The sequence below is a fragment of the Heterodontus francisci genome, chromosome 9 (assembly GCF_036365525.1).
Source record: "Heterodontus francisci isolate sHetFra1 chromosome 9, sHetFra1.hap1, whole genome shotgun sequence".
In the NCBI taxonomy this organism is placed as follows: Eukaryota; Metazoa; Chordata; class Chondrichthyes; order Heterodontiformes; family Heterodontidae; genus Heterodontus; species Heterodontus francisci.
In genome coordinates, this window is record NC_090379.1 from 10,573,067 (window position 1) to 10,594,518 (window position 21,452).

At 42.7% G+C, this 21,452-nt stretch overlaps 1 protein-coding gene and 1 long non-coding RNA gene across 4 annotated transcripts in view; one reads left to right on the forward strand and one right to left on the reverse strand.

Annotated features, from left to right (window-relative positions):
• Positions 1–4,394: 4,394 nt before the first annotated feature.
• The window catches only part of smek1 (SMEK homolog 1, suppressor of mek1 (Dictyostelium)), a 135,955-nt gene continuing 118,897 nt past the window's right edge, over positions 4,395–21,452 (forward strand). For 2 of the 3 annotated variants that reach the window (XM_068038541.1, XM_068038542.1), the window contains exon 1: positions 4,395–4,960. In XM_068038541.1, coding sequence (XP_067894642.1) covers positions 4,819–4,960 — 142 coding nt within the window. In that variant the 5' untranslated portion in view covers positions 4,395–4,818. The remainder of the gene's footprint in view (positions 4,961–21,452) is intronic. The other variant, XM_068038540.1, reaches the window with a different exon arrangement.
• On the reverse strand, positions 11,677–20,104 carry LOC137373577 (uncharacterized). Its single transcript, XR_010975649.1, has 3 exons — positions 19,246–20,104; positions 18,276–18,633; positions 11,677–12,895 (listed from the first exon to the last, which is right to left on the reverse strand). It is a non-coding gene; the product is annotated as an uncharacterized lncRNA (long non-coding RNA).

Here is a 21,452-nt window from a genome sequence, read left to right on the forward strand (position 1 = left end):
ACTCCAGGGACCTGAGCACAAAATGTATGATGACACGTAAGTGCAGTACTGAAGTGCTGCTGACCCCTCACTCCACAAATATAAGTGGTCACTGACTGACCCCTCATATATTGTCATGCAGACCCGCACCTGACAAGAATGAGGCATATTAATTTTGCCATATGAACAGTGATTTTAAACTGTGAGTGAAAAAATGACTTGTTTGAAGATCACCAGACACATGGCTTGAAGAATATTTGCATACTAAGAGACAGTACTTTGAGAGGCTGAAGAATTACTCCCTGAACCAATTAACCCAAATGGATTTTGATCACCAGACATTGAAGGTGTAAGGAAGCACATTCCAGGCACTGCTAAGATGATACAATCCACAAAGCCAGGACTGGTTAAACCAGCTGGTCACATGACTAACTGTCCTGTCCAGGTTTTTTGAACTAGCCACAGGCCAGTTTGAATTCAGAAAGCAGTTTGCAACTGAAGCTGGAACAAGGAAGCCTCTCTCCTGGTTGTCTCTCTTGCTTTCTCCCAAGCCACCACGGAAGACACGCAAACCGCAAGACAGAAAAGACTCTGACATCGATACAAGTTGAAGCGTGAAATGGGACCCAACAAACAGCAGGACTTACTTGCAACCAAAGACTCCACATTGTACTCACAGGACTGTAATTATAATCCCGATATTGCCTCAAACTTTTCCCCTTTATTCTTTTCTACTTTTTCCGTCTCTATCTGCATGTGTGTTTATCATGTATGCATGCTAGCATGTTCGGGTCGCATATTCGTAGTCGTTAACCAGATTAGAGTTTAAAATTAATAAACACCTTTCTTGTTTAAATCTAAGGAAACCTGTCTGATTTCTTTGCCTTACAATTGGAGCAGTGAACAAGGATTTATTAAGGGGGAGCTAAAACCACGGTGTTTTAAAATTAAACCCTGTTACAATTCAACCAGGCAAAGGCTGAGAGGGAACCCCTAGACCCCTTCTCCCTGGTCGTAACAATATATAAATATATAAGTCATCTATATATCGATATATAGATATAGAAACACTCTAAAAAGAGGCATATAAATGGTCACTCACTGACTGACCCTTCAATCCATACAGATATATAGATGGTCACTCACTGACCCCTCAGTCCATACAGATATTTAGATGGTCACTGACTGATCCCACAGTCCATAGAGATATTTCGATGGTCATTGACTGATCCCACAGTCCATATATATACATAGTCACTCAGTGACTGACCCCTCAGTCCATACAGATATATACATGGTCACTCACTGACTGAGCTTCAGTCCATACAGATATATAGATGGTCACTAACTGATCCCTCAGTCCATACAGAAAAATTGATGGTCACCAACTGAGCCCACAGTTCATACATATATAGAATAAAAGCAAAACACTGGATGCTGGAAATCTGAAATAAAAACAAGAAATGCTGGAAATACTCAGCAGGTCTGGCAGCATCTGTGCAGATTGAAGCAGTTAACGTTTCAGGTCAGTGAGCCTTCATCAGAACTGTCAAAGGTTAGAAATGTAATAGTTTTAAGCAAATAAAGCGGGGGTGGGGCAAGAGATAACAAAAGTGAAGGTATTGATGGGACAGGGTCACAGAAAATAACTGACCAGAAGGTCATGGAGCAAAGGCAAAAGGTATGTTAATGGTGCGTTGAAAGACAAAGCGTTAATGCAGAGAGTATGTTAATGGACAGAAAAATGAACAGCCCTGGCCCAAAGTAAAACATGAAAAAAACAGTGGGCAGGCACATGGTAAGAAAAATGAATGATGAAACAAACTAAAATAAAATAAAAATACACAGATGGTCACTCAGTGGCTGAACCTTCAGTCCATACAGATATATAGATGGTCATTCACTGACTGACCACTCAGCCCATTTAAAATATATAGGTGGTCACTCATGTACCGACCCCTCATTATGCAGATATATAGATGGTCACTCACTGACTGAGACCTCAGTCTCTGTAGATATATTGATGGTCACTAACTGACCCCTCAGTCCATACAGATATATAGATGGTTGCTCAGTGACTGACTCCCTCAGTCCATACAGATAAATAGATGGTCACTCACTGAGCCCTCAGTCCGTACAGATATATAGAGTCACCTACTGATACCTCATTATAGAGATATAGATGGTCACTCACTGACTGAGACCTCAGTCCATGCAGATATATTGATGGTCACTAACTGACCCCTCAGTCCATACAGATATATAGGTGGTCACTGACTGAGCCCTCAGTCTGTACAGATATATAGATGGTCACCTACTGACCCTTTATTATACAGAGATATAGATGGTCACTCACTGACCGAGACCTCAGTCCTTGCAGATATATAGATGGTCACTAACTGACCCCTCAGTCCATACAGATATATAGATGGTCACTCAGTGACTGACACCCTCAGTCTATACAGAAACATAGTTTGTCACTGATTGGGCCCTCATTATATAGATATATAGATGCTCACTCACTGACTGACCCCTCAGTCCATAGATATATAGATGGTTGCTCAGTGACTGACTGCCTCAGTCCATACAGATAAATAGATGGTCACTCACTGAGCCCTCAGTCCGTACAGATATACAGAAGGTCACCTACTGACCCCTCATTATACAGAGATATAGATGGTCACTCACTGACTGAGACCTCAGTCCATGCAGATATATTGATGGTCACTAACTGACCCCTCAGTCCATACAGATATATAGATGGTCACTCAGTGACAGACCCCTCAGTCCATACTGATATGGTCACTCAGTGACTGTGCCCTCATTATACAAATATATAGATGGTCACTCACTGACAACATGAAAGGCACAATTCAGCATAGCAGTGCTCCTTTCCTATCCTGAGTGGCGTGAAACAGGGCTGTGTTCTCGTACCTACACGTTTTGGGATCTTCTTCGCATTGCTGCTCTCACATGCTTTCAAGTCTTCAGAAGAAGGAATTTTCCTCCACACAAGATCAGATGGCAGGTTATTCAACCTTGCCCGTCTTAGAGCAAAGACTAAAGTATGGAAAGTCCTCATCAGGGAACTCCTCTTTGCTGACCGTGCTGCATTAACATCCCACACAGAAGAGTGTCTGCAGAGACTTATCAACAGGATTGCAGTTGCCTGCAACAAATCTGGCCTAACCATCAGCCTCAAGAAAAAGAACATCAAGGGACAGGATGTCAGAAATGCTCCATCCATCAATACCGGCGACCACGCTCTGGAAGTGGTCCAAGAGTTCACCTACCTAAGCTCAACTATCACCAGTAACCTGTCTCTCGATGCAGAAATCAACAAGCGCAAGGAAAAGGCGTCCGCTGCTATGTCCAGACTGGCCAAGAGAGTGTGGGAAAATGGCGCACTGACACGGAACACAAAAGTCCCAGTGTTCCAAGCCTGTGTCCTCAGTACTTTGCTCTACGGCAGCAAGGCCTGGACAACGTATGTCAGCCAAGAGCGACGTCTCAACTCATTCCATCTTCGCTGCCTCCGGAGAATATTTGGCATCAGGTGGCAGGCCGCATCTCCAACGCAGGAGTCCTCGAGGTGACCAACATCCCCAGCATATACACCCTACTGAGCCAGCAGTGCTTGAGATGGCTTGGCCATGTGAGCCGCATGGAAGATGGCAGGATCCCCAAGGACGCATTATACAGCGAGCTTGTCACTGGTATCAGACCCACCGGCTGTCCATGTCTCCACTTTAAAGACATCTGCAAACGCGACATGAAGTCCTGTGACATTGACCTCAAGTCGTGGGAGTCAGTTGCCAGTGAGCGCCAGAGCTGGCGGACTGCCATAAAGGCAGGGCTAAAGAGTGGCGAGTAGAAGAGACTTAGCAGTTGGCAGGAAAAAAGACAGAAGTGCAAGGAGAGAGCCAACTGTGTAACAGCCCCGACAACCAATTTTATTTGCAGCGTCTGTGGAAGAGTCTGTCACTCTAAAATTGGCCTTTATAGCCACTCCAAGCGCTGCTCCAAAAACCACTGACCACCTCTAGGCGCTTACCCATTGTCTCTTGAGACAAGGAGGCCGAGGAAGAAGACTCATTGACCCCTCTGTCCATACAGATATATAGATGGTCACTCAGTGACTGACCCCTCATTAGACAGATATATAGATGGTCACTCAGTGGCCCCTCAGTCCATACAGATATGGTCACTCAGTGACTGAGCCCTCATTATACAATATATAGATGGTCACTCACTGACCCTCTGATGGCGCTCCGCTGGCCGCGTGACTGGACGGTTTGGGCGGGAAGGCAGCCCGTGGCGCGCGGTGCTGCGCGGGAGACCCCGTGCCGCCAGTCGGGGAGGCTGCAAGATGGCGGCCGCTGGGTGAGGGAGGTGGGGGGGGCGGGTGAAAGGACAGGATCGGAGCGGAGGGAGCGTGGCCTCCAATCTTCAGTAATAATTAACGGAGCCCGGTCGGACGGCGGGGGGTGGGGGAGGAAGACAAACAAACCGGGATGAAGATTTAAAAGATAAACAGTAAAGCGGCGCGTCTCTGTTGTGAGGAAACGGTGTTGAGACGGAGCAAGACAGGGGGCGGGAGGGGGAAGAGCTTTGTCCGGCCCCCTGTCAGCGGGGGCCTGAGGCTTAGGCTTGTGTATAGGCCTTGGGAGGATGTGCGCGGTGTGAGCCCGGCTGCGATTTCTTTTTTTTAGTTTTGGGGTTTTTTTTTTGTTTGATTTTTGTTTTGTTTCTGAATTGGGGAGATCGGCACCAATTCCCACTCACTACTCCCCATTTGCTTCCTCCCCATTCCCTCCTTCCCGGGACTGTGCCGTGGCCATGGCGGATACCCGGAGGCGGGTGAAGGTTTACACGCTCAACGAGGACAGGCAGTGGGACGATCGTGGCACTGGGCATGTCTCTTCCAGCTATGTGGAGCGCCTGAAGGGAATGTCGCTCCTGGTTCGGTCCGAGTCTGATGGTAAGAGATGGTGTGGTGGTAGCAAATTACAGGCCTCTGTCAAATAGTAGGTTTGTGCAGTGCTAGTGATATATTTCTTTCTGAATTTCAGGTCTAGTTAATAGATCAAAGTGAATGAGTTGTGTATTTATATGACGTTCTTTTGTATGATATAACTGGAAAGTTTGTCTTGTTACAAAGAGTTTATATCTGTCATTAACCCTTAAGGGTTTTGTCCACCTCTCATTTGTATTGGTCAGATGTCTCATGTAAGCAATTCTGCCGTTTTGACACACACATTCTGGCTGTACTTGACTTGAATGTATTCTGATCATGATCAGCTTCTGGAGTGGCATGATTCTTGTGTTACCTGCGGTAATAATGCTACTTGTAAAGAAAAAATCGTGTGGTTGATGCCTTTTGAGGGCCAGTTTTCCTTCACTGAACATTGAGAGGTTTATTGTTAACTTGTCTCAACATAAATTGACACTTATGTTCTTCAATAGGCTATCAGTACTTGAAAAAGGGATGATAACTTAGAATCATGAATTTTATAGTACAGGCCTTTTGATCCATTTTGTTTGTTGGCTGTTTGAAAGAGCTATTTACTTGGTTTCATTTCCCTGCCCTTGTCTCTTAAATTTTCATTTTCCAATATTAAATTCTACTTGAAAAGCTATTACTTTTGGATATATGTCCTCACAACTTTTTCTGTTCAAACAATGCCATTCTCCACCTCCTCTCTGCTCATTTGGTAGTGTGGACTAGTGTCCTTGGGACTTAGAGCCAAGTGGGAAAAATTCACGTCCACAAGAGTTACTAGTCCAGGTGAGCTGTAGTACAGGAGTTCTTATGTAATTTCAGGCCACCCAAATGAATGCCAGGACAATGTATCCTTTATCCATAACTCTGAAGCATCTTCATCTCCCATCACTTCTGTAATTCCTCAGGATACCGTTGAATCCCAAAAATGTGGGCAGCTTTTTCTCCAATCCCTGGGCAAAGAAATGCCAGGCCGATGTGGTTCTCAGTCCTCAGATGTTAAGTCTGACTAAAAGTCACCGACCTGGAACATAACCTCTTTTTCTCTCCACAGATCCTGCCAGACCTGATTAGCATTTCCAGCATTTTCTGCTTTTATGTCGGTCCTAAGACCAGGTTTAATTTCTTAATGTGCTTTGCAAGTTCTGAGATAATATAATCAGCCGTAGTGTCACTTGGCAGGGAGTAGAATCAACCATGTTGCTACCCCGATCACTAACCATGCATGCATTCTTCCTTTGGCCTCCTTGTCTTGAGAGACAATGGGTATGCGCCTGGAGGTGGTCAGTGGATTGTGAAGCAGCGCCTGGAGTGGCTAGAAAGGCCAATTCTAGAGTGACAGACTCTTCCACACATGCTACACATAAAATTGGTTGTCGGGGCTGTTACACAGTTGGTTCTTTCCTTGCACTTCTGTCTTTTTTCCTGTCAACTGCTAAGTCTCTTCGACTTGCCACTCTTTAGCCCTGCCTTTATGGCTGCATGTATTATACATTGATTCCCTAGCCAGCGGAAAAGCCCCTGGGAAGGACAGCATTACCCCTGAAATAATCAAGAGTGCCAAGCCTGCTATACTCTCAGCACTACATGAACTGCTATGCCTGTGCTGGGATGAGGGAGCAGTACCCCAGGACATGCGCGATGCCAACATCATCACCCTCTATAAAAACAAAGGTGACCACGGTGACTGCAACAACTACCGTGGAATCGCCCTGCTCAGCATAGTGGGGAAAGTCTTTGCTCGAGTCGCTCTGAACAGGCTCCAGAAGCTGGTCAAGCGCGTCTACCCTGAGGCACGGTGTGGCTTTCGTGCAGAGAGATCGACCATTGACATGCTGTTCTCCCTTCGTCAGATACAGGAGAAATGCCGTGAACAACAGATGCCCCTCTACATTGCTTTCATTGATCTCACCAAAGCCTTTGACCTCGTCAGCAGACGTGGTCTCTTCAGACTACTAGAAAAGATCGGATGTCCACCAAAGCTACTAAGTATCATCACCTCATTCCATGACAATATGAAAGGCACAATTCAACATGGTGGCTCCTCATCAGAGCCCTTTCCTATCCTGAGTGGTGTGAAACAGGGCTGTGTTCTCGCACCCACACTTTTTGGGATTTTCTTCTCCCTGCTGCTTTCACATGCGTTCAAATCCTCTGAAGAAGGAATTTTCCTCCACACAAGATCAGGGGGCAGGTTGTTCAACCTTGCCCGTCTAAGAGCGAAGTCCAAAGTACGGAAGGTCCTCATCAGAGAACTCCTCTTTGCTGACGATGCTGCTTTAACATCTCACACTGAAGAGTGCCTGCAGAGTCTCATCGACAGGTTTGCGTCTGCCTGCAATGAATTTGGCCTAACCATCAGCCTCAAGAAAACGAACATCATGGGGCAGGACGTCAGAAATGCTCCATCCATCAATATTGGCGACCACGCTCTGGAAGTGGTTCAAGAGTTCACCTACCTAGGCTCAACTATCACCAGTAACCTGTCTCTAGATGCAGAAATCAACAAGCGCATGGGAAAGGCTTCCACTGCTATGTCCAGACTGACCAAGAGAGTGTGGGAAAATGGCGCACTGACACGGAACACAAAAGTCCGAGTGTATCAGGCCTGTGTCCTCAGTACCTTGCTCTACGGCAGCGAGGCCTGGACAACGTATGCCAGCCAAGAGCGACGTCTCAATTCATTCCATCTTCGCTGCCTTCGGAGAATACTTGGCATCAGGTGGCAGGACTATATCTCCAACACAGAAGTCCTTGAAGCGGCCAACACCCCCAGCTTATGCACACTACTGAGTCAGCGGCGCTTGAGATGGCTTGGCCATGTGAGCCGCATGGAAGATGGCAGGATCCCCAAAGACACATTGTACAGCGAGCTCGCCACTGGTATCAGACCCACCGGCCGTCCATGTCTCCGCTATAAAGACGTCTGCAAACGCGACATGAAATCGTGTGACATTGATCACAAGTCGTGGGAGTCAATTGCCAGCATTCGCCAGAGCTGGCGGGCAGCCATAAAGGCCAGGCTAAATTGTGGCGAGTCGAAGAGACTTAGTAGTTGGCAGGAAAAAAGACAGAGGCGCAAGGGGAGAGCCAACTGTGCAACAGCCCCGACAAACAAATTTCTCTGCAGCACCTGTGGAAGAGCCTGTCACTCCAGAATTGGCCTTTATAGCCACTCCAGGCGCTGCTTCACAAACCACTGACCACCTCCAGGCGCGTATCCATTGTCTCTCGAGATAAGGAGGCCCAAAAAAAAAGAAAATTATGTGTTTATCAAGTGAGTGAGATTGGTTTGTATTTGTGCTGTTCATTAAATAGAATAAGCACCATGTTACCCTCCTAGCACCAGATTTATTTAGTTGATAGATTTGAAGATGATATCTTTCATTTCCCATTTTAAGTTGGCTGCTTCAACCTGACTGAGCCATCTTCTGCTAATAGTGCTCTGTTTACCTAAGAGAGGCAGGTGTTATCTGACCTCATTTCACTGCCCACGTTTTGGTTAATATTGTCAACTTATGGGGAATTTGGATGGAAACCAGTGACCTAGCATCGCGATCATGATGTCCTTAAGGGTGCAGCTAATTACATTTGCAATGATGCAGATGTGGTTTTGGATGTGCATTGATGTGAAAGTGGTGGTTTAGCTTTAAAGTCGGGAGAATTGACTCATAAATATGCTAATGCTAAATCCTTCAACTTCACATTAGCAGTATACCTCTAGAATGTTGGAAATGTGTATCGATCACCTGAGTACTTTCTAAACTACATTTTCAAATAACATTACCAAGACAGGTTGTCTGGCTATTTATTTCATTTCTTGTGAGACATTGTTGTATGCAAGTTGGCCACTGTGATTGCCTCCATAATACTGCCTACATTTAATTCATGACAGTGGAACACTGCAATGTCCTGGTGATATGAAAGGCATTAAATCTTAAATTCTTGTAATCAGTCTTTTTATTGTTTTCAGAAAGGGGTGCTTCTGCCTGTTCTTTTGTAACATTAAAGAAGAGCCACACAGGGTTAAAATGTTTGCGTGTTTCTCCACACAAACTCTTCATTTCCAAACTCTGATGCACAACTGGCAGTATAACAGGTGTTTGCCAGCTGAACATCACAATCTACGGATACCCGTATCTGACATATGACTGCAGATGTGGAGCACGATAAGGCTGCATTAGAAAATCAAACTGGCATTTGAAATTCAAAAATATTTTTTTCTGTATGATTTTGTGTGATGAAATGGAGCTTATGAAGTATGAATAAATGGGCATGGGTTTGTGACAGTAAAAGTTATGTAGGAGAGCAGAATTTTTCTTACAACTGCATCTATCAGCCTTGAAGGGTAAGATATTTATTAACAAAGTCAGTTGCTGTATTCTTTCACTTTTTATGTACTATAGGTTTCAGGCTGTCAGTCGATGCAGGTAGGATATTACAACTGGAGCATAACAGTTTTGTTTTGTCTTTCTTTACTATTCCATTATAATGTAGCTTTCCAACTATATCTCGATGTTTCATTTTTCTTGGATAGTACCCACAATCAACTAGTTTCCTCATTTCATTGTTTGGATTCTGATAAATCGTAATGTAGGACAGGACAAATTTTCGTGCATTTCCACCTGGACAGTGAGAACACCCATTATTACAATTTTAAAAAATTATTTTATGGGGATGTGGGCGTCGCTGGCCAGGCCAGCATTTATTTCCCATCCTTAATTGCCCATGAGAAGGTGGTGGTGAGATGCCTTCTTGAACTGCTGCAGTCCATGTGGGGTAGGTACATCCACAATGCTGTTGGGGACTACGCATTCTTTTTCCAGACTTGTCTGGAGAGAGCCTTTGGAGTGTATAATTCTGTGGTGACGTTCTGTTTGGAGGTTTTCCAATAGTGCAAGAAATTTGAAGATATTAATTAGGAGCATTGCAGAAGAAGCCTATTGCACAGCATTAATGTGCATTCGCTTTCTCACTCCATTCCATTCCTCATCCCCTCCAGACTTTGCTTCCAGTAATTTTTTTTAAAGTCTAGTCGGTGACAGCACGACACTTGTGTTAATGATTTTCCACTGAAGGATGGTGGGCGGCACAGTGGTGCATTGGTTAGCGCCGCAGCCTCACAGCTCCAGCGACCTGGGTTCGATTCTGGGTACTGCCTGTGTGGAGTTTGCAAGTTCTCCCTGTGACCGTGTGGGTTTTCGCTGGGTGCTCCGGTTTTCTCCCACAGCCAAAAACTTGCAGGTTGATAGGTAAATTGGCCGTTATAAATTGCCCCTAGTATAGGTAGGTGGTAGGGGAATTGTGGGGATGTGGTAGGAATATGGGATTAATGTAGGATTAAATCACAGACTCGGTGGGCCGAAGGGCTTGTTTCAGTGCTGTATCTCTAAATAAATAAATAAATACACAATGGGGTAAGAAGATTTACCTACTGGTTGAAAAGCTATTGGAACTGAACGCTTACTCCTACAGAGCAGAGTTTTTTTTTAACAACTTCACCTCTGGTGTTATCTGTAGCTCAGTCATTGGGTTCTATCAAGGGAAATGCAAGTTTCAAGTTTAATTAGGTACTCACTTAACCATCTCTGGTGTTACACAAGTACCATATTGAATGATGCTTTAGTAGTTTATAACTTCAATTTCAGTGTGGTTTATCATCTCCACTTCAAGATCTGCTACTGCCTTGGAAAGTAATACGTATTATGGATAGAAGTTTAGTTCTTATTGGTTTAATAAACTGTTATATTGGGATTTATTTTACGAACACAGGAATATTTTAGGTTTCATAGAAAACTAAAAACTCTACTGACTGCTTGTGTTGCAGTTTTAACGATTGCCCTATGCCACAAATGAAACTTGTTTTGACATAGCTTCATCCCTTTGAACCTGCTGGGAGTTCTGTAATATTTACTATTTCTAAAAATCTTAATGTAAGTGATTTAGATAGCAATAGACAACACACCTATTGTGTGTAGTCAGTATAAGGAATGGTTCAATGTAGTACTCATTAATTTACAAGCTCAATAACTCCAAGTATTATACATTTTTTTTCAAAAGGAACAATTGATGAATTTTTTTTACATGTAGCTGCAATATTCGTTTTTTGTAATTCTGTCTCCCTCCATGTCCTTTTAAATTTAATCATTGTAGCCCAACACCGTGATCTGATTAAAAGCTGCTCCGATATTTGTAATTGGTAGCAGTGCATAGTCTGTGCTGAGTTATCTGATCTCAGCCAAGGCAGTAGTAGCAACTAGCTTCAGGAACTCTGTGCTAAAAAGGGGGGGAAAAAAATCAGCTTATGCTCTCACTACTAATTGCTGGACAGAAACTTCTGCCCTGACAATAAAAGTACTGTGGAAAGTATCAAGCTTGGTTGTGAAAATTTTCTGTGGTTGACTAGACTGTTTTCAATCAATGCTTGTATATAAAGAAGGTACAGTTTGCCATAAGGATTAATGGCTGAAGGGCATTTGTTAAAGTATTCATTACTTTAGCAGTAAACTAAAGAAAAATTGCCAAGTCAAAGTTTCATAAATTTGACAAGCAAGATACTTAATTTGTGAATGCGCAAGGATGTGTTGGTGAGTGTTATCCAGTCATGACAGCTGCATTGCAAAAACCTAAAAATTGAATTTGTCTTAAAAGTCTAATCGATTTGGCTCATTTGCCTTCGAATGAACTGTCCCACGCAACTACCCTGAGCTTACAAATAGAATCACTAAGTGGCAAGATCACTTTATTTTCAGATTGCTCAAGATGTGTTCAAAATCATGAAGGCGTCTTGACAGAGTAGGTAGGGAGAAACTGTTCCCATTGGTGGAAGTGTCGAGAATCAGAGGACCCCGATTTAAGGCAAAAGAACCAAAGGCGACATGGGGAAAATCTTTTATGCAGTGAGTGGTTAGGATCTGGAATGCACTGCCTGAGAGGGTGGTGGAGGCAGATTCAGTCGTGGCTTTCAAAAGGGTATTGGAAACAAAACAGCAGAAGGTAAGGGGAGCACAACAACAAAGGTACCCTGGCTGGGAGGCTGCATCTTTTCTAATTAAGTAATAATGAGACACCAATTGGTGTATGAACTTGGAGGTGATGGAGTGTGTTCCCATGATGTTACTGCTCTGTTAGATGGTACGTATTATGTTATAGTGCACTCAAGATGGAAGGAGTAGATGTTAAGTCCAGGTTTGGAGTAGGGTAGTGGAACAGGGACAATCAAGCAAACAGCTGTATCCTGGATGACAACTTATTTGTCACTGTATTTATCCAGGGGAGAAGCAAGTATTCCATTGTATTCCTGATTTGGTTCGTGCAACTGAGATGATTCTGATGGTCAAGCAAGTCTGAAATTATTCTTTTTTATTATGTGGTGAAGGAAAGTATGAAAATATTTCTTGGTGAATTCTATTTGAATCTCATTTACTCGAGGCACACTGACTTGCATGTGAGCCGTGTCAAATGTACCATGATGTTCTTTCAGTGGATTTGTCTCACTGAGCAATGTTGCAACTGTAAAACCAAACTTCTACTGAAGCTGAATGCCTGTTGATTCATTTACTTCACACACAGGAAGCGGTGATCCTTTATTCACTGCAGTGATTCTTTTCATTGTCAAAGCAGCTCCAGCAGAAAGCACTGAATTTAGCAGATGTACCTGGAAACTGTTGTCAAATAACCAGAAGAATTGAGCAAATTTGAATGCCACCACTATAATTACACTTTCAATTGCATTGACAAATGAGCTGAAAAATCCTATTGGAATCCAAAGATGGCCTGTGAAATTGAAGTCCTTCAGTGTACTTTTTGACCAGTACAGTGTCCTGCCTTTCAAGGGAAAAGTGCTTGTGTCTCTTAACTGTAGTTACATCTTCAATTGTTTGTTTACATCGATAAGGCACAGCTTTGGTCAACCTGCAAAATCAATTTTACCTTTAAAAATCAATGAAGCCGTTCAACATATATCTCTTTGGTATTTGGATTAAAAGTTAGCACTAAGTAATGCAAATCTCCAGTCAAGTCTTGTATGATACATATCCTAGTTTATCAAATTCTGTTTTTCATTCTAGTTGATAAAGTTACAGTTCAATGAAATTTCAGCAATTGGCATAAGTTCGTGCTTGACTGATGTCAGTGTCAAAATACCTACTGTGTACTAGGTAAAAACCCTTCCTTTCTGACATATTAATATTGGAATGTTTGAAGGGAATTGTGAAAATTTGGAAGAATAGCTAAAAGGAATTTCCATTTTATTGAAATTTGAATTCAGATTAACATTAGAATATTCTGGGGTCTACTTGTATTTTATCATATAATTGTTTTTCAATTTGAAGGCTTTTTTTTGTGAAATTTGTTTCTGGGGAATAATTTCACCTGTGCAATAATCGAAAGCTGCTTAGCTGGCTAGCCTAATAAAGAAAAACTTCCATAAGTGGAATTCAGATCAGAGATGAAAGGCCAATGTACAACTCCTATCACATCCAATTTGAAGTCTGCACCCACATTTTCGAAGGCCAGTTAAGCAGAGTTGTCATAAACGTCCCTGATGCAACGTACATTGCACCACTATATACTATTGTATTTCAGATGATGGGAGTTTAGGATAAAATAACCTCTGTGCCTTGGTCTGTTTCCAAAACAGATATTTAAATCTACAATATGATCTGCTGTCTTGCTGTGTTTAATGAAATACTAACAGTAATTCCTATTTCAAACTTTATCTGACGTCTTCAGTAAGGAAGCACCATATGGAAAGAATAGATATCATTCCACCCTGTCAACAGGTATTTGGCAACGTAAATGATACATTTCATTAGAAACTCAAAATATACAAACTGTTGCTATGTAAGCCATCAGTATTCATATCACTTGTGGTGCACCTCCCCTAAAATTGTCTGCTGACTTGCCCCATATGTCTTTTGCTCTCCATTGATCCTACTTATTGAGTGGCATTCAGTGCAGCTTATTCTCTTGCCATCCATCAAAAGAATGTCTGGTAATATGGCAGTGGGGCTATTGTAGCATCCATCCAAAAAGTGCCCCGACTTCTAAACTATATAATCTACAGTTTCAACAGGCTGTCCTGTACTTCAGTTGTCCCCACTTCTGTGGGGAAATGCTAAGCCTCCACTGGTCACCTATCTTAAATTGCATGCTCGCAATCAGGATGTCATTATGCAAGAACTGTGTGTTCAGAATCTTGACCCCTTACTCATTCTGCAAAGTCTTGGACTATTACCAAGTGTAGGCCTCTCAAACAAGATTCTTAGCTGGAATCGTGTCCCTTTTTAATGCTGAAAGATACTGGTATTAGTCATGTATCTTTTTATGGTGAAGTACTGAATATATATTATCACAATAAGGGATAGACATGGCACTGGGACCTAATATGTTGTAATGCTTTTCAACACTTCGATTTGGAGTAAAATTTACTTTTAAGAAATGTTCGATCTTGTTTCAGGATTGTGGCAGGCGAATAGTATTACATTTTTCTCTTGATCAGAATCTAACCTGTCTTGTTGATGAAATATTTGTAAATGGGTGTGATTCAATATTTTATGCAGATCTGATTCTATCTTGAAGAGCAGTATCAATGTTGTTACAATGAGAAAATGTTGTATAGTCTTTTTAATTTCATTTGTTAGCTATGTAGTTGAGATTCACGACATTAGTGTAATCAAGACAAGTTGGGGCTTGTTTGTACTACTTCCTTGTTAATTGTCTAATCTTTCTCAAAAACTGCTGATGTCACGAGAAGTGTAAGACCCAGTTTGAATATCCACTTTCAAGGATGCTAAGCACCTTAATAATTCCTCACTCACGATGATTATCTCAGGGCATAGTAGTAATTCAAGGGGGTCTTTGAGGCGTCTGGTAGCAGGATGAGGGGTTTGCTGGAGTTTCAGAACAGGTTCCAGGATAACGGATGATTGGATATCTGGTCCTGGTATCTTTGAACAGTTTGGGAGCGGTCTTTACACCAGGAAGCTCTGGTAAGCTGATCCTGAGATGTGGGAAAATTGTGAAAACTGTCTGGAAACACTTTTGAATACTGGAAATTAATTTCTCTCTCTCTCTCTCGCGCTCTTTCTTTCTGTCTTTCTTTCTTTGTCTCTTTTTTTTCTGTCTCTCCTTTCTTTCTTTCTCTCTGTCTCCCTTTCTTTCTTTCCCTTTCTCCCCAACCCCACCCTCCCAGTTTGTTTTGAAGTCTGAAAAGGTAGAGATTCTCATTCTCCAGGATGAGGGGGTGGGTCTCTCTACCTCCACAAATGCAAATTGGGATACTCTGCAAACTGCGTATGCTTCGAATGCATTGCTGTGATGACTTCTTTCAACTGTTTTAGAGGAAATAGCCTGTGGGAAGCATTGGTTTTTGAGATGGGCTGAGAAAAACTTTAAAACTAAGATATTAAAAGTGGCAAGAAATATTTCAGTGGATAAATTTAAACATGCGAAATATGTATTTTTTCATCTGTCTTAAACTTTATTTCATTAATTGGGGTTGGGGGGAAGCCTTTTGAGTGATTCAGCAGTGTTTTTAAAGGAGGTTATCATTGTCTTTAATAGCTTCCTGTTGGTTGTTTTTGAACTACTTTCCTTGCTTTTGATTTAATTTGCTGTCTTTTCAGTTCTCATTTGCTGTTGCTTAAGCTTACTTAGAACCAAACAAGAATATCGGACCAAATGCACGATTCTTAATGTTATATAGATTTCTGATTTCAAATGTCCTGCCCCAAGTAGCTGCTGAGCAGGGGTCGATCCTTTCCCAGCAAGAAATGGGGAGAGAAGTACAGAAACTAATTTCATTTGAAACTGGCCGGAAGTTTACTCCAACCCTTTGAGCAGGATGGTGCCGGGGAGGTGGGGCGTCGTAAAATGCAAATTGGGATACTCTGCAAACTGCGTATGCTTCGAATGCATTGCTGTCATAACTTCTTTACGTTGGGCGAGGAAAAATGGGCTCCCCACCCCAGGCCAATCCAGGCCCTTAAGTTGCCACTTAAGGGCCTTCGCCCATCTCCGCGTGGATTTTACGCATGGCATGCGGGCGTCCTGGAGCCAGGAAAGGCTGCCTGGTAAAAGCTGGCAGCCTCTGAGTTCTGGGGGTGGGCTCTGAAAATCGGGCACAGTGTGCCCGATTGAGGGCCGCCCCCACTTCCCCAACCACCCCAGGACCCAACACGCCCCCTTCCCCCCAAACAACCACCCTTGCCTTGCTGGGGCCCGACCGATTACCCCTGGCAAGGCAACCAAAACTTACATGGACTCCTGGCTCCATTCCTTTGGCTGGGCTGCAGTCCTAGCCGTGGCCACCGCTCCCCATGGCGCTGCTGGGACTAAGAGGTGCTGGCCGGAAGCTCAATGAGGTGGGACTTCCTCCCTCAAGCAGGTGGAATTCCCGCCTCGGAACAATTAAAGCCTGGGGACCCCTAAAATGCGGGATGGATCCCCAGGCTAGGTGGAAGCGGGTTTGCCACCGACTTTTATGTCGGTGGCCAGCTCACGTCCACCCAATGTAAAATCCAGCCCTGTAGGTCTTTCACTTTAATAAAGTATTTTTACTTGCTGTACAAATGATGGTGGTGGTGGTTTTACAGTTATTAAAACTAACTTTTTTTCTGTGATCATGGCACATCTATAGATTGTATGGTATTTCTCGATACATCTGTTGACAGTTCAGGTATACTGCAGAAATTTGTTTTCTCATCCCAGTGAAGTGGAGTACTTCCATAGACAACCTCATGTTTCTTGCACAGTGTGATTGGGATAGTAGCATGCTTGGAATGCACATAAAAGGCTATTTCTCTTCGATTTACAGATAAAAAGCGAACAGACCATATGTGCCTGTTTATAAACTATAAATCAGGCGTATTCAGAAATAAGATTAGAATGGTCAGGTAACAAGGATAATTAACAGTGATTTATTTTAGATTAATCTATAATACTCCATTTTTGTTGTCTGCATTGTTCTGATTGGTCTGTGGGTTGACTTGGTGGATGGAGCCTGGCGCATGCAGAGAAACATGGGCCGTGAGGCGGTCTGAAGCACATGACGCGTGTGGCTGTTGGTTGTGGGGGGGTGGTGGAAGGGGGTTGTTGGAAACAAAACAGCAGAAGGTAAGGGGAGCACAACAACAAAGGTACCCTGGCTGGGAGGATTGGGGGAGGGAGAGGGGTGCCGGCATGAGCGGTGGTGGGGGGAATGGCATGGGAGGGATGGAATCGGGGATGGGGATAGCATAGGAAAAAGGGATGGGATAGGGATTTAAAGAAGTACTATTGTAATAAAGATACGAGTTTTACTGCATATGTTTCTGCTAGTTTACAAATAAGCAAAATTTCAGCCTTAATTATCTTCGTAACTTGGAACTTTTTTCCCCTGTGAGGAAAAGTTCATAAATCAGGAATACGTTAAATGATTTACCCCAGCTTGTTCAACTGCTTACTGAGCAGAGATTTACTTTAGCCTATTTGCAGGCTAACAGTTATACCTAATCCTCTGCTTTGAAGGTTAAGTTGTGAGGGCCTTGCTTGCAGGGTCCTCTCGAGACTTGTGTTTTGGGGCATTTTAATTTTTTTATATCTCGTGTTCTCTGTTGCAGAGAGTGCCCATGTATTTACATTTGTTGTGTGCCTAGAGTCAAACTGAATGCTCCTCACTTTATTTCTGGGTTTATCATGTGCCCTCATGCTATCTTTAGCAGTTAATCTGCCATGTATCAAGTCAACAAGCAATTTTATTAATGCACAAACAAATCCATATTTTGTAAAAAAAAAAATTAGACAATATAGAACTTGTAATAGTTATGCAGATTATTTATTTGGTTAAGTTGAAAAAAACCAAGTGATTACAAGTGCTGTACTAAACTAAAGCGTGCATAATCCCGTGTGGCAATTTTTTTTTCTCTCACTGACCATGGATACTGTTTGATCTGGCTGCTTCTTTTCAGGCTTTAGACTCAAGTTTGAAGTGCTTTTTTGAAAAACAGTTGGGTTTAAGTAAATTTCAGTAACTCCAAAGGAGCAATTGGAATTAATCCCACAAGATGTTTGCATTTGAATTGAATAACTAACAGCCCTCCAAGGACCTGGCTCAGTTAAAAGTACTAATTTTGCGATTATATCAGTAAAGTAGTTATGTCTTCCAATTAATTAAGCTGATAGCTTATGTGGACAATGAGTGAAAAAAGGAAGAATTGTGACACAAGACTATAGTTAAGTGCAGCATTTGTAACCACTTGGTTTTCTACTTAAATATTTGTGTCAGTTGTGGCTCACTTTGTAGCACACTCACCTCCGAGTCAGTAGGTTGTAAATTCAAGTCCCACTCCAGAAATTGAGCACAAAAATCAAAGTTGACCCTCCAGTGTTGTACCGAGAGAGTGCTGCACTGTCAGAGGTGCCTTTCGGATGAGACATTGAACTAATGTCCCACCTGCCCTCTCGGATGGATGTAAAGGATCCCACGGCACTGTTTCGAAGAAGAGCATGGGAGTCCTTGACCAGTATTCCTTAATGCCACAAAAACAGATTATCTGGTCATTGTCATATTGTTATTTGTGAGAGATTGCTGTGCGCAAATTGGCTGCGGCGTTTCCTATATTACAACAGCACTTCAAAGGTTCATTGGTTGTAAATCATTTTGAGACGACCTGTAGTTGTGAAAAATGATTTATAAATACTTGACTTTTTATATTGCTTTAACAAAATAAATAAGCTTCATAACATTTAACTTCTAGGTTATGTCTTCTAGTTAATTTAGTCATTTAAAAAAAAATGTCTACATCATGACAGAATTAATACCATTGTACATGTGAGATAAAAATAAAACTGTTTTATCAAGAGGGTGAGCAATTATTACTGATTTAGCTATGTCATGCACAGCTAGATATTCTAAACACACTGTCACGTTTAGGGATTTGGCAATAATGCTTATTCAGCCATCAGGCGATCAAATAAATATTAATCAACTTGTGTGCTCATGCAATGGTTTTTATCCCCTCATCTACATTGGCTTCTTTATGAAGAAATTAAAAGTTGTTTTTAAAAAAAAAATGCTGTTTTAAAGAAAAAATGTTTCGGCTACTCTTGCAGAGAAAAGGTGGTGGGAAGGATACCGTTCTTTAAGGGTTTGAGCAATTTGGTGGCCGTTTATTTGCCTCCCATCTCCCAGCACTGAAAACAATCCTTTTTACAAATGAGGTTTTTTTGGCCAGTGTCCACCCAGCCATCAGATTGATGTGCCACTTCGTAGGCTCACTTACGGCACAGGAGGAGGCCATTTGGCCCATCAAGTCCATGCCGGCTCTCCACGGAGCTATTTAGTCAATCCCACTCCTCCACTCGATCCCTGTAGCCCTGCAAGTCTGTTTCCTTCAAATGGCCATCCAGTTTCCTTTCTGAAGTCATTGATTCACCCTTGTGGGCAGCAAGTTCCAAGTTAGCCGCTGTATAAAAACGTTCTTCCTCCTATTCCTTCTGCATCTCCTGCCCAAAACCTTCAATCTCTGTCCCCTAGTCCTTGTACCATTAGTTAATAGGAACTGTTTTTCCTTGTCTACTTATCTAAGCCTGTCATAATCTTGTACATTTCTATTAAATCTCACCTCAATTTCCTTTTTGTCCCAGTTTTTCCAACCTAACCTTGTAACTAAAATCCTCCATCCCTGGAATCATTCTGGTAAATCTCCTCTGCACCCTGAAGGAACATCACATCCTTCCTAAAGTGTGGTGACCATAACTGAATGCAGTACTCCAGTTGGAGCCTAACCAGAGCTTTATAAAGGTTCAGCATAACTTCCCTGCTTTTGTACTCAATGCCTCTGTTTAAGAAGCCCATATGCTGTACTAACCACTCTTTCAATTTGTCCTGCCACCTTCAAAGATCGATGCGCATGCACTCCCAGCTCTTTCTGTTCATGCCCACTCTTTAGAGCTGTGCCATTAAGTCTGTGTGACCTCTCCCTATCCCTTCTGCCAAAATGCATCACTTCACATCACATTTGTCAATTTTAAATTCCATTGCCACCTCTGCCCATTCTCCTAGCCTATCTATGTCTTGTTGCAAGTAGTTCATGTCATCCTCACTGTTTGCAGCACCTCCAAGTTTGATGTCATTGGCAAATTTTGAGATTCCACTCTGTATTCCAAAATCCAAATCATTTTATATATAGCAAAAAAAGCAATGAACCCAGCATTGACCTTTGGGGAACACCACTTTCTGGACTTGATTCCAACGGAGTATAAATGATTTTTACTTCAGAGTGCTGATTTCCAGTTTGACCTTTATGTTCCAGTGCTTGTTACGAGTTAAACAGGGGTTTTGTATTCCTGTTTCTAACTATAAATTGCTAGTGATTTCAGTGTCATGAGTGTTCTATTTGCATTTGTGGTGAGTCATTCACACAATATGGAAACTGACATTCTGTTTTTGGATGATGTCACCGAAGGGCAGTATGTAGATGAGAAATAGGAATCGTAGACAACTACAGCAGAGAAAGAGACTATATAGCCCATCCAGTTAGTCCCACTTCCCAGCTCTTCACTCATAGCCTTGCAATTTTTTTCTCCTTCAGGTATTTAATCAAATTGACCTTCGAACGCTACAACTGAATCTGTATGGATCACCCTATCAGGCAGCGAATTCCAAATCCTAACCTCTCATTGCTTAAAAAGGTTTTTACTTACGTCTCCTCAGATCCTTTTGCCAATCACCTTAAATCTGTGCCCTCTGGATATTGGCACTTTAACCATCAGAAAGAAACATTTCATGATTTTAAACGCCACTATCAAATTGACTCTTCACCTTCTCTGCTCCAGGGAGAACAAACCCCAGCTTCTCCAGTCTATCCTTGTCTTTGGCCTCCTTGTCTCGAGAGACAATGGGTAAGCGCCTGGAGGTGGTCAGTGGTTTGTGAAGCAGCGCCTGGAGTGGCTATAAAGGCCAATTCTAGAGTGACAGACTCTTCCACAAGTGCTGCAGATAAAATTGGTTGTTGGGGCTGTTACACAGTTGGCTCTCTCCTTGCGCTTCGCATATAACAGTAATCCCTCATCTCTAGAACAATCTACTAAATCTCTTCTGTACCCTCCAAAACGTTCATGTCTTTCCTAAAATGTGGTGCCCAGAATTGTACATTCTAGCTGGGGCTAAACTAATGTTCTGTCTAAGTTTAGATAACTTATGGGTGGCACAGTGGTTAGCACCGCAGCCTCACAGCTCCAGCGACCCGGGTTCAGTTCTGGGTACTGCCTGTGTGGAGTTTGCAAGTTCTCTCTGTGACCGTGTGGGTTTCCACCAGGAAGGAATTTAAAGTGTCCGAGGGAGGCGTGGGGGTGTGGAGGGCCCATAGAATAGCGATGGAAGGTGATGGGGCAGAATGTCCGTCACCCTGCCAGGAAAGACTGAAGACAGCCTTCCTTCCCAGAGACCAATTGAAGTCTTTAAGTGGCAATTATTGGTTACTTAAGG